Consider the following 13,894-nt stretch of genomic DNA (forward strand, 5'->3'; position numbering starts at 1 on the left):
GTCGCTGCGGAGTCCAATGACGTTGCTCAGTCCTCTGCTCCTTGGGAGTTGGATCTTAGTGAAAATATCTGTATGCTGCTGAGAGAGGATAGGCTACAGGCTAGCTGCCCTAGCAATGCACCGGTGTCCTGGGCTTAGGATGGCCCTGCCTGGGTAACGGAACAGGCACAACCCTATCTCGTAGGTGTCTCTCCTCGGAAGACTAGGCATCTCACGGGTCCTGCGTTAGTTTCTTGTTTGTTCCCCGCAAAAGGTCCCCCGAATCAGCTCTTCACGTGGCTTGGGGAATCATTCTCGACTACCTGCCTTGTGAACACTTTGTGCATCTAAGGGGACTGAACTAAGCTTCCAGTGTATGGAGGGGGCATCCCTCTTTTTGTCTTTTTACTGCTAAGCAGGGTCCCATTTTGGGGGGGGTGAGGGGGGAATTTGACTGCTACAGTAATCATGAACTCCAGGAATGTGCAACTGAAGGATGCTTTTCTCCCCCTAATTGCAGAGGTGCATTCTCCGGGTGGTGTGAACTATGGCCCAGTTCTATTACAAGAGAAGCATCAATGCCCCTTCCAGAGACCGCATCCCTCTCCGCATTGTCCGAGCCGAGTCTGAACTCTCACCTGCTGAGAAAGCTTATTTGAATGCTGTGGAGAAAGGCGATTATGCCAGTGTGAAGCAAGCGCTGGAGGAAGCTGAAATTTACTTTAAAATCAATATTAATTGCATTGATCCCCTCGGAAGGACGGCTCTCCTGATTGCCATTGAGAACGAGAACCTGGAGCTGATAGAGCTCCTCTTGAACTTCAACGTGTACCTGGGCGATGCTCTGCTTCATGCCATCAGGAAGGAGGTGGTGGGGGCTGTCGAATTGCTCCTCAACCACAAGAAACCCAGTGGGGAGAAACAGGTATTTGATCTTACCAGAGGCAAACAATCCCGAAAAAAAATCTCCGGAAACCAATAGGATTAATTGTAAGGAAAAGAGGTGCTGTTACAAGCCAAGTCTGCACAAACTACCAAGGGATTTGAAGGATACTCATGTTGCTGTTGGAGGTTTTGAAGTCTAATTCTACTCTAAGGTGTCACCCTATTTTTGCACAGCAGACTTGTGAAACATGTAAACTGTGGACAATGTGCCCCCGTTTTTAAACTTCCCTGTAATCTAAGGGTTCCAGGTTTTTTAAATTTTTATTTATTTCTTTATGTCATTTATAGCCCACCTTTCTCACTGAGACTCATGGCAGATTACGTAGTGTGAGATTAGTATAATCAGTAGCAAGGACATTTCCATACAGTGTCAAGGACATTTCCATAAACAATGTCATAGGATAAATAACAAGTTTACATTAGCAAGGATCCAATACAGAGTTGTAGAATTGCTGAAGCAAAACATAACCAATTCTAGGACTCACATTAGACAACATGGAGCACAGGTGGTACATAGGAGTACATATTTAAAGAGGAGTACATATTTATAAGGAGTACATATTTATAGGAGTACATATTTATAAGGCAAAAATAATGATGAAGACTATGGTCCCTAACTCATTAGCGAAGCATCTGAGACCCCCTCCCTACCATACAGCACTCCTATCTGAGTAAAAGGCCTTTTTGAATAATTCAGTTTTGCATTGTTTGTGGAAAGTCAGGAGAGTGGGGGCTCTCCTGACCTCCTCAGGCAGGCTGTTCCACAGGGTGGGGGGCCACCACAGAGAAAGCCCGTCTATGGGCTGCTGTTTGTTTCACCCATGTGCAGGCTGGCATCTTCAAGAGATCCTGTTCAGACGAGTGAAGCTGCCGTGGAGAGACATAGGGAGGGAGGCGGTCCTGTAGGTATGCTGGGCCAAGGCTATGAAGAGTTTTGTATGTAATAACCAATACCTTGAATTGAGCACAGAAACTGATAGGTAGCCTGCAGGACTGCAGTGACTGGAGTGACTGCAGGATGGGAGTGATGTTCATGCTCCTGCTAACAATCAAGCTGCAGCATTTTGCACCAATTGGAGCCCCTAGTTAACACTCTGGGCTTCCACTGCTGCTTAATGAAACTCTGGGAGCAAAAATGAATGGAAACCTGGCATCACACCATGCCAGCTTCCAGCGTCTCCCCCTCCCGTGATCCTGGGAATTGCCAAGCAAGGGCCAAGCACTGGCAGCCCTCAGGTATGTGTATCCAGGAGCTCTGATTAGACTGCTCCGTAGAATGCCCACAAGGGTACCGAGAGAGGGAGATGTCACTGATGCTTTAGGGGTTTGCTGGGCCACCTGCACCAGCCGTGTCTCTCCTGTCTACATTCTGGCTGCCTTCCCATTTCTCCCTCCTCTTGCCTAGTGAGGGCTGAGCTAGATCTTTTCACCTCAAAGAGTGTTGCCTGTGTTTATGCCAAAACAGACTTCTGCATGGTTCATTGGCTTCAAGGGATCTGAATGCACAGGAGCCACACGTGGCAACTGTTTGCCATGCAAAAGGGGTGGTCATAGAATCATAGAACCATAGGGTTGGAAGGGATCCCAAGGGTCATCTAGTCCAACCCCCTGCACAGTACAGGTAATTCACAAATAACCTCCCCTCGCAGGATGCCCCTCTTCTGTAGCTGGAAGAGAAAGAGGCGTTTGTTGCCTGTGTCACACAGCTGCTCTTGCAGTGGCTCTGAAGCATACAGGAAACCGTCCCCCACCCCTCCGTTCAGCACCAAGCTCAGGAGTGGGCCTGGGGCTCTTTGCAATGGCCTTAGAAGGAATGAGGATGCTTACCACGGCAAATGCCCTGACCTGGATAGCTCAGTTCTTAGAAGCTAAGCAGGGTTGGCCTTGGTTAGTAATTGGATGGGAGACCTCCAAGGAAGACCAGGGCTGCAGGGACGGGCAATGGCCAAACCACCATGAAAAACTCACCAGGCGTTGCCCTAAGTCAACTGTGACTTGTGGGCTGTCTTTACTACCACCGTGGCAAACGCATTTGTGGACTCTGGCATAAGCAGCCTCCAAAGCAGGGTTGCCGGCCTCCGAGTGGGGCCTGGGGCTCATTTCCAGGCTGCAGAGATCAGTTCCCCGGGAGATGTCAGCTTCCAAGGGTGGGCTGTATGGCGTCATATCCTGGCTGCGCTCCCTCCCATCCCTAAAGTCCACAGCCCCCAGATCTCCAGGAATTTCCCACCCTGCTCTGGCAGCCCGACCCCAAAGACCCATATCCTGCGAGAAGCTCCTTGCCGTGGGTGATGGTGAGCAGGAGTTGGGAAGTCTCTGACGGAGCCGGAAAGGGACAAACCTGAACTCAAGAGCAGCTGGCCTAGGCGCTCTGAGGCCTCCCGCTGTGGGACCAGAAAGAGATTAAGTTCAGTTTCACTTCACGATCCAAGTTCAGATTTCAGATTGGCATATACAGTAATATAGAGCAAGTATATTAATTCCAAATCTAAACATATCTAAGGATTAAATACAACTATGTTCTAAAAGGACTTAAAGTAAGTTATAATGTCTTGTCTGATTAAACTAGCCAGGGCACAGAATCTTGCTACCTTGGCAGCAATTTCATAACAAGAAGGAGAAAGCCAGTTTTCTTGCCCACGTGAATTTATTTTTGACATTAGCAATGTTGGTTTTTAAAATATTTGCCCAGATGTACCACACTGGGGGGGCTGCCGTGCCCAGCAGAAACGGGTTCCTGGGCACACAGAATTTACAGCGGTGACCTGCCACTGATGCTAAAGGCAGGGTGGTGGGCAGGTAAGGGTGTCTTGGGAGAGGAGATGTGTAATTGTGTGCGTGAGTGACTGAGCCCATGTGTAATGTGTATGTTTATGAAAGGGTGAGGAAGAGAGTCTGTATGCATGTGCATGGGGAAGCAGGCGAGGGTACGTGTTTTCTAGGTACTTGATTCCTTGGCTGTATAGTTGTTCCAGGGCTTTCATTTTTGGCCTTAGTGTTTCCCAACTATAAAATGAGTAAATGTCTTCTAAGATCTGCACATATGCGTGTGATACATGTGCCTTGACGTCAGATCTGTGAACTTGGCTCACTTCCTTGAGTTATCCCCTTTGCACAGAGTTTGGTTTCTTCCATTCTGTTTGGAGCCTGGATTGTGTGCTATTCCTTAGTGAAAAGGACATGGAAGCACATACACTTCCTATACACTCGGAATAGAGCATTTTCTGTGGGCTTTGCTGTTCTTGGGGTTTCACCAGACTTTTGACTTTCAAGTGTTGGCCACTTCAGGGGGACAGGAGACTTTTCCAGGAATGGCACAGCCCCCTCATTTCCCAGGCCTGCAACTATCCCATGAACCAGCCACCAAAGCAGTTTTTACAGAAAATGGTTAGTTTTTGATGTGGGTCACTACATGCAGCAGTCCAGATGTACTGAGGTCTGCGAGAAGCTTTGACTTCAACTTGACAGCAGCCTACGTATCAGTCAATGCTTGTGCTGCAGGTCATGAATCTGTGAGATGACACCCCAGTGCAGCAAAGCCCATAGAAAAATGCTCTATTCTAAGTGTATAGGAAGCCCGTTCCAAGTCCTTTTCACTTAGGCATAGCACACAATCTAGGCTCCAAACAGAATGGAAAAAGTCAAACTCCATGCAAAGGGATAACTCAAGGAAGTGAGCCAAGCCCATGAAGGTGTGCTTCATCTACATGTGAACGTGCCAAACAGACAGAGTGCTTTTGTGTAGTATACAAGATCTTGGGAAGATTCCAATTTTTTGTTTCTAGTCTACATGGTGGCAGAGTTCAGCCGAGAAATATTACCATCACAGATGCCCAACAAGAAGCAATTAAAATTCATCCCGAAGGATGGCATTTAAAATCTCGTTCCTTCTGAGTCAGTTGTATAATTCCTTGAGGGTCTTAGTTGAGGTTTCTTCATTTTGGAAGCAATGTATGTGGCATGCTGTGGCTTGGCACCCATAGCATTTATGCAAATATATACAAATCAGCCACTTCCTGGAAACGCAGTATATGTATCTGTTTCCAACATAGCTGCAGATCTGAATACGTTGGCCACCCTGATTGACCAGACTGGGTGGGGGAAGGGGGGGAAAGAAGTGCTTTGAAGAAGAGCAGGCAGCCCACAGGCACACATGGTTTGATGCAGTTATTTGCCCTCTGCTCGGCTGTTGTTATGAATAAATTAGAAGGGCTTTGTAGACTGGGCCTGCTTGAGGCAGGGCCTGTGGCTGTGTCCGGCAGCATCATAGAGATCTTTGTGCTTGAGCTAAAATGAGATCCTTGAGTTTTGAATATAAAACTGAATGTCTCAGATTTGCAATTTGTCCATTAACTTAAATCCATCCACTAACATTAAAGCATTTTTAGACCCAGCAGAAGCTGAAACATGCAAGTTTTCAGACTTGCAAGAAAATTATCCCTGCATCAGAAATACTTTTATTTATTTAAAATGTTATTTTCTGCCTCATCTCCTTAGATTCAAGGTGGCTAAGAAACCAACCAATTGTAAACATGTTAAACACAATAATCAACATCCCGGAGCTGAGTTTCAACTTTATAAATGTGCATGAAAAATAGGATTGGTTTATTTCAGTCCCCCTCATGGCCATTTTCCAAACCGTCCCTTCCTTGGTATCCCATCATGCTAAATGGCCACAGCTGTTATCCTGCACACTGTATGCGCAAGAAGCAAGACAGCCGCTGAACATTCTTCAGTATGCCCATTGCTTTGATGGGTATGTTGCAACGTGGTCAGGCATTTGCCCAATGGTTAAGGTTGTCCCACACCTCACTGAAAATTATCTCTCAGCTTGGACTTGCCCACCCCATCTCCCCTACACACGTGTCATTCTTGGCTACTGCTTCTGAAAGTCATTGAGTTCTGGAGCCCTTGGAGAGGATTTGCCTACCAGATCTTCTGAGGTGAAGCTATACTGCAGAGTGCAAGGAGGAGAGGCTTATGCCACATCATTACAAGCAGCCAGTTTGCACCCAGGATGAATGCTATGGTTACCCATTTATCTCCTGGAGAACTCCCGAAATTACAACTGATCTCCAGACAACAGGGTTCTGTTCCCCACAAGAAAATGATAGTTTTGGAGGGCAGACTGTATGGCATCAGATCCCTGTTCAGCTCCCTCCCCAAATTCTGTCCCATCCCCAAATGTCCAGAACTTCCCAGTCCAGAACTGGCAGTGCTAATGAATGGATTCGTGGGGGCCACATGAGAAATGAAATCTGGCAGCAAATGCTGTGCTCCACCGAGTAGTAGGAGAAATGCTCAGAGGAATCCCCGTCCCAGGGCCGGTCTCAGAGACGCACAATACCCCTAACTCGTGCACAAAACCCCCTTTGTGTCGAGGATTAGAAATAGATGTACGTTTCTGTTCTGTCTTTTGTCTGCTTCATTTTTCATGCATATCCACGCTGTGTTAATGTAATTAAAAGAAGAGAGCATTGAAGTGTCTGGAGGCCTCTCGCGATGCATACAATGTCATTTAATTACATGATCTTGTTCTCATTGCAGATTCAGTAGCAAATGATGAGCAAAACATATAATTCACTGCTGCATAATAAGAGCTCTCGGTTTTGTTTGGAAAGCATTCCCTGCCTCATCTCTTTACTATTGTCTACTCTGCAGCATTGCTGTGCAGATGGAACGCAGGAAAGGGGGGGGGAGACTTCCCTCTACCTTTTTGCCTTAATCTTCCTTTTTCAGAGGAAGTGATGGAGAAAACCTAACCCTCCCCCATCCCCATCTCAGCTTCTATTTTTGTAATGCCTAATATTAGAATTGGATCACTCCAGGGAGAGAAAGTACCACATTACCTGCTTTGCAACATGTGATTTTACACGAAGCCCTATTATTTTACTGTGTGGTTCCCTGTTCTTACATTGACTCTGCCAAAGCAGTAACTCCCCAAAACAAATTATGAACCCCACCAAAATGCACAATTTATAAAACATTTTGTTATGATTAGAACTGAGTGTTTACCACAGTTTCCCAGACAGAGATGTCAATTTTCCAGAAATGTTGATGCCATGGATTGGGTGGGGGGAGATAGGGACTTTGGGGACGATCTGGAAATATGGGGGGGGGGATTGAAATATATGCAAAACTTGCTTTCTTATCAACCTTAAACATTTTATTGATTTAAAAACATATTATACATCATGTATACTTAAGATGAGGAGCCCTGTGGCGCAGAGTGGTAAGCTGCAGCACTGCAGCCCAAGCTCTGCTCACAACCTGAGTTTGATCCTGGCAGAAGCCGGGTTCAGGTAGCTGGATCAAGGCTGACACAGCCTTCCATCCTTCCAAGGCCGGTAAAATGAGTACCCAGTTTCCTGGGGGGGAAGTGTAGATGACTGGGGAATGCAATGGCAAACCACCCCATAACAAAAAGTCTGTCAAGAAAACATCGTGATGCAGTGTCCCCCCATGGGTCAATAATGACTCAGCGCTTGCACAGGGTCACTACCTTTACTTTAAGTTACTTTAATTTTTCAGTGTCACCCCATCTGTGGATACTTCAATCTAGAGTCTGGAGCAAGGAACAGACAAGACAGATTTTGCTACAAGCCTGAAAAAAAGCCCTAGGTTTGCACAAAAATCTAAAATCTTAAGGAGGGCCAGGCCAGGCAACAACCAACAGGTGACTCTCTACTGCATTACTTGTATGGTGGTTTTACCACCTGAGAGGCAAGAAAAAAATAGAAATTGAAGGTAGAAAACAAATTTTGTAGTGAACAAAAGAAAGTGTGTTAGTAGAATAGAAACAGGTATAATCACAATTGGTAAGATTACCAGCATGTTTGGATATCAACTTCATACCACTGAAAACTGGGAACTTTCTAATAATATATTATCTTTAAACACATTCTAGCATATTTATTCACCAAAATTATTAACCTTTAAACAGTAAACATATCCTTGAGAATATGTTGTATATGTCTACAGTGTACATAGGAATTATCTAATTATCTAATGTCTTATATTTCATTGCTACACATTTTGAGTAACGACTTGTCTTAAAAAGCATTCCCCACATTTCAAAAGGAAAATTCAAAATAGATTTTTCAGTGCTCCCAAAATTCTCGTTTTTTTATTGAAAAAAAAAGTCCTCTGACCTTTTCATGCTGTACATTTTGAGTGAGAAAAAAACTTGTTGTTAAGAAGCATTTCACTCATATTAAAATATTACTTAGGAGCTTTTTTTTTTTTAGTGCTCCCCCAACAGTGATTTCAATGGGCTTAGACGAGTAACTCTTCTTACGATTGCTCTGTAAATCTTCCAAGGAACCCTTCGCTGAATTTTTCTGGGTTGGGGGCGCCTTTGTATTTTTTCTGGAAAAAAGGAATTTTTTCAGGTTGGGCTGCTCCTTCACATTTCTATCCCCAGGAATGCAGAAGCACAGGAAATGATACCTGGGCTCAGAATTTCACATTTCATTATTAAGTTTCTGCTCCCTTTTTTACATGCAAAAATCTGCTTGAAATTGTGGACGTGGGTGTCAGCAGAGGTCTCTGCCCCTTCCCATCAATAGCAAACATTGCTGAATAAATTGCATAAAATAACATAGTTCAACACACGATGCCTTTAACAGTATACACATTTATTTATTTTGAATGTTTATACATATTAGAAAATTCAGCTTTTCTTGGTGCACAGTGTGGAATGCTTGCTTGCAGAATGTCATTTTTTTAACTGTTGAGTACAAACCTTCACTGACATAACAAAACTGTAGCTAATTAAACTTTAGAGGCAAACATCAGACACGATCTAGCCAAAGTCAAACAATTTTAAGTCCAATTGATTTCAACAGAAACATTAAGCATGTGTTTCACAGTGCCATGCTAAGAACAGTTCTGCCTTTCTAAGAATCTCTCTACACGAGGCATCTTGCACGAAGACACTCAAGTGTAGAGAGATGCACTGTTAGATGAGAAGCACAGTTTAAGCCGGCAGAGAGCACTCCTCAGAGGGTTTGTTAATTTCATCATTGCCTCCAGGAAGGGAAGGTGAAATTGACAGAACCTTGGGAGTGGCGAAGATGAAATTAACAAACTCTCTGAGGAAAGATCTATTCTGGCTCTGTGTAGAGAGATGAAATTGACAGAGCCTTTGGTTCTGTCTTTTTAAACTATGCTTCCCATCTAATACTGCGTTTCCTTGGGTAAGATGCCTTGTATAGAGAGACTTTAAGTCCTATGACACCAGTGGGCAAATGTAACACACTGAAATCAATGCTTCTCCTTGGCTGGTTCTTGACCCATTCTGCTACACACATGATCATTTTGTTATAATAATATATAGTTGCTAAATTTATAAATGAACAGCTCTCTGGTGGTTGGGAAGAAACGGCTATCACAGGAAATTGAGCAGGGGAAATGGTGCTGAAGTGGGTGGGAATCCTGAGAAGATCTGGATTTTCCTTTCTGTGTGGGGGTGCCGCCCTGGCTTTGCTGCAGTCTTTTCAAAAAATTTCTCAGCAAAGCAGCTTTGGGAAAGTTGTGGAAAACTTGGGAGGGGGGCACAGAAGAAGCAGGGGGGAAACCTGCTTCACGATCGCATCCGAGCTGGGCAAACAATGCGGGTGGAATGGATCTGTCTGCTCTAAACTCCACACCTGTTCTCAGTGGTGCCATTTGGTGATCTGGACCTAATGGTCTCAGCCCTTGCCCCCATTTCCAATCAGTATTCTGAGAACTGCAGTTCTTAGACTACATGGTGGGGGGAAAGTGGAGGAATAAAGATGGAGGTAAAACTCATCAAACTCATCTGTCCTGCTCCCTAAAGGACAGCCAGCTCTTCAGATGAGTCCTACAAGGTTTTACAGCAGGCGCACCTGAGTTTTTGCAGTAGTGGCCATTATGATCTGCAAGGCTCTGCATCATGTATCTGTTCCCATCCCAGAGTCTCTCTAGAGGTTACCGAGGGATGCTCAAATGAACCTCATTTCACATGTCCCCCCCCTAACTTTCCATGCTCTCAACCCCACAATCACACTTCAGTTTGCTCCCCATCATGTGTTTGATATCAGTTCCTCTTCAACTGTTAAAAATAACCAAGTTCCCCCCACCTCCTGCATCCAATCATTGAAATGCAGATCTTGACACTTTCTCACGCCTTAAAGAAACACAATTTGGCAAGTTGAAGGAGCCTACAGAACTTTTTCTCACAGCAAAAACAGAGCAGAATTGGCACTTTGCACTCCAGAATTACCTGCAGATGTAGTCACATAAAGAGAGCTCCTGTGAAATTGGTATTCACGTGCACTGAGCAAGAACGGCCTGCATGTGAATTGAAGACCAAACATGCAGTCCTGCGCTCGAGCGTCCCCAGGTACTTAGTAACATGTAGTGAGACTCTTACTAACTCAAGTGATGTGGCAACGTCACTGAGCATCAGAGTCGAGAGGACCCACACTTGGCGTACGAGTAGTGCATGTGACTCAAACGTGAATTGTGCATTGGAGGCTTCATTCATGCCTATCTTTGTTTAGTAAAATAATTCTTCAGTTTCATGAGGTAATTGTAGTAGAATTAAACTTGGTCGGATAAAAAATGATAAAAACTCAGGTGGGCAACATCCCAGAGTTAGGCGGGCTGCCTTTGACCCATAGGCCTCATGTTGGATGCTTACGGGTTTTCCTGGGAAGGGAGGACAAAAATCCAGTGTCATCTTACAGATTAACATTTATTATTCTTTCAGGTGCTATTAGAGTTTGTTTGTTTGTTTGTGTGTTTGTGTGTTTGTTGTGACAGACTAACAGGGCTACCCTTTTGCAAGCAGGCTTCCCTGCAGCAGAAACTGAATGGCTAGTTTCAGAAGAAATCAAAAGCACGTGAGATGATGAATCACTGGCTCTTCACATATTACCAAATCACTTCCGCGTCACCAGTATGTGTCTTTGTGGCAGATTAAAGGCCATCACTGCTAGCAGCACAAAAAGAACTGAATGGCTCATCCTGTAGAAGGACTAATCTCCTGCTTTCCCAAACAGTGGATGAGGAGGATTGGGGACTCTCAGCGAAGGGTGATGGCGCTTGAGGCCAAATCACTTCCTCCTTGGGAATGAAGTTCACGCAAGAGTGAGCTGCTGAGCAGGCCCACTTGTTACACCTCTCTCTATTCCTGAGCGAGTGCCAGAAGTTGCAAGGGAAAATGGAGGACCAACCTGCTCCGTCAGCAACTTTGGATCCACCCCTTTCTTGCTACATGAACCTCTGCTGTCATCCCACCCACAGACAGACATATTGTTGCACAATTTTTAACAATTCTTAACAATTCTTTCCAGTCCCAATGTCTCCGAGATGTCATTATTTCCTAGAGCACAACCAGGTGTAGCGCCTGAGGTCCATCTGAGGTGGCAGAAGTGGAAGAGAGAAGTCTTTAGCTCATATTGGCTTCTGTCCTCCTGACCTAGCCAGGGCAGAACAGCCAAGCCAGGCTCAGTTTATGCCCTTGCAATGGATATGTCTTAATTCCATTAAGGCTAAATGCATAGTAAAAAAAAACAGGAAAGAAGTAGCAGACGTTTGGCTATAGTGAGGGAATCAGCTTTCTTGCAGAGGTAAGCCTCTAACCACTCAGAAGATAAGCAATAAGCAAACAATAGTGCTGATTTCCAACCACAGACGCTAACTATTGTGCAACCGTTCCCTCCTTTCCATCCTGTGAAACCCCACGGAGCATGGTGGTGAGAGACAAGATAGCTGTTGCAACGGAGCCTAGAGCAGATCTCCTAAGCCTTGTGTTATCATTAGATTTTGGGCATTACCAGGTGGCCATTCAGAGAGTGCCACAGGATACCAGGGTGAACTCAGGCATATTTGTCCTAAGTTGGCCCAGTCAGAAAGAGGAGGCAAGAATTCAGCTGCAAGAGCAAAGTATAGCATCTACGGAGGGAGATGGAAGACTGCAGCCTTAGCAGCAAAGTCAGCTAGTGCATTCCCTTCAAGGGGATCAGTAATAGAATGAACAGAGCATTTAACAATAGCCAAAGGACGAGACAGAAGAACAGCATGAAAAAGGGCAACGAGCTCAGCTATTTGTGCAGGACCAACACTACTTTCAAGTACAGTAGGCAGAGAGACAAGGACATAGCCTGAAACTAATGTACCAGCAGAGGAACCAAAACAAGAACTAGCAGTGAATAGAATAAGGTCAGGTTTTGAGAGAGGAGAATCAGCTACATTGGGACAAGGAATAGAGGCAAAAGAAAAATTGGCCAAAAAAGCAGCTGATATGCATCATGGGATTGGAAAGAAACAGTTCTTAGCATTAGAGGTTAGAAGAGAAGGTATGGATAAGACCTCAGGGCCTCTAATTGCCTGTCTGTACTGTAAAGTCATCCCAAAGGTTTTTTAGTTCACATTGAGGTTTTACTTGTATAGTCAAAGAATCTGCTCAGGAATAGCAATTTCCATTCAACCAACCCTTCAAATGTAGGACCGTTATTTTATGGTTCAAACAATTACCAAATCTTTCTTTTCTCACATTCATTCTCTTCCCTACTCTGCAAGTCATTTTCTCTATTTCCCATTTCACAGAATGGAAGACTGATCCTAAGAGCTCATGAAATGCCCATCTCCTAACACTTGTTGGTATGTGAAAGAGACGCAAGAGGGTTGTGAATTGCCAACCACAGGTCTGCTTAACTTCCAGATACGTGCAGTTCACAAGTTCCGGAGAAACTTGGCTTATAACACAAAGAGGGTGTCAGGGCGGGCTTGTGTGACAGAATCGAGACAGGTAGAATAAGCAATATCAGCATGAGAGGAAAGGAATGAATTGCTTAGACATGTAAAGTAGAAAGTGTTTGGTGACCATGAGAAAAGGTAAAGCCAAGTCAGGAAACAGAGGTTTGGCAGAGCTGAAGTAGAACCAGGCCTTGTGACAGCAGCAGGTGCTGTAATGGAATGAAGGAGTCAGCTAAATTACACATGAGGGCTTAAGAGAAGAAAGGAGAGTGTGGCAGAGAGATCCAGGTAAACTGTTCACACAGTAAGATCTGTTGAAGCAAAGAGGAAATAACCAGATCGATGCCAGCTTCAGAGTTTAGAGGGTATTGTGGAATGCAGAGTAAAGGTTTAGTATTAGTGAGAGAAACTGTAAAAAGATGACCTCTTTCCAAATGATGTATAGACCATAATGAGGGTGGCACCTTGGAGAGACGTTCTTTTAATAGAGCATTAGCATATAGTAGTAAAGAGTCCTGTAGCACCTTGAAAACTAACCAACTTTATTGTAGCATAAGCTTTCGAGAACCACAGCTCTCTTCGTCGGATGCATCATCAGCTTTTTTCCCTATAGGCTGTACTCACCTCTTCCAGCAGGCACAGCAGGCCCTCAGAAAGCTGGGGAGGACAATGGCCTTGCCAAGCTGGCTTTCAGCATCTGCTGGCGCACCACCCCACACTTGTGGACAAGAGGACACCATTTAGGATTTCGGTGGAACCTCTAATTGTCAAAGTAGACTCCTAAAATCAATTTAAACAAATGCTCAGTTTATGAATGCATCCAGTATGTGTTAAAAGCAAACTCTGATGCGGAGAACTTTGCAGGAAACATATAAAGAAACATATTTTGCAACTATTGGCTAACACGTAACACTTGGAAGCTTGTGATTGGTCAAAAGAGAAAAAACACTTGTTGAGCATTATTTATTTATTTATTCAATTTATATACCGCCCATCCCAGGGGCTCTGGGCGGTGAACAGTTAAAATTGATAAAAACAAAAACTAAAATCAATATACAAATAATAAAACAAATTAACAAGGTGCAGTGGTGGGGAGAACCTTCCCCACCCCAAAGGTGGGAGGCCGACATGGCACCGCCCCCTTCAATCACCAAACGCCTGGCGGAACAGCTCTGTCTTACAGGCCCGGCGGAACGATAATATGTCCTGCTGGGCCCGGGTTTCCATTGACAGAGCGTTCCAC

At 44.7% G+C, this 13,894-nt stretch overlaps 1 protein-coding gene across 4 annotated transcripts in view; it reads left to right on the forward strand.

Moving 5' to 3' along the window:
* Positions 1-526: 526 nt before the first annotated feature.
* The window catches only part of TRPC4 (transient receptor potential cation channel subfamily C member 4), a 103,103-nt gene continuing 89,735 nt past the window's right edge, over positions 527-13,894 (forward strand). For all 4 annotated transcript variants that reach the window (XM_055002611.1, XM_055002612.1, XM_055002613.1 and 1 more), the window contains exon 1: positions 527-904. In XM_055002611.1, the coding sequence (XP_054858586.1) occupies positions 527-904 (378 nt within the window). The remainder of the gene's footprint in view (positions 905-13,894) is intronic.

This window comes from Eublepharis macularius, chromosome 18 (genome assembly GCF_028583425.1).
Source record: "Eublepharis macularius isolate TG4126 chromosome 18, MPM_Emac_v1.0, whole genome shotgun sequence".
In the NCBI taxonomy this organism is placed as follows: Eukaryota; Metazoa; Chordata; class Lepidosauria; order Squamata; family Eublepharidae; genus Eublepharis; species Eublepharis macularius.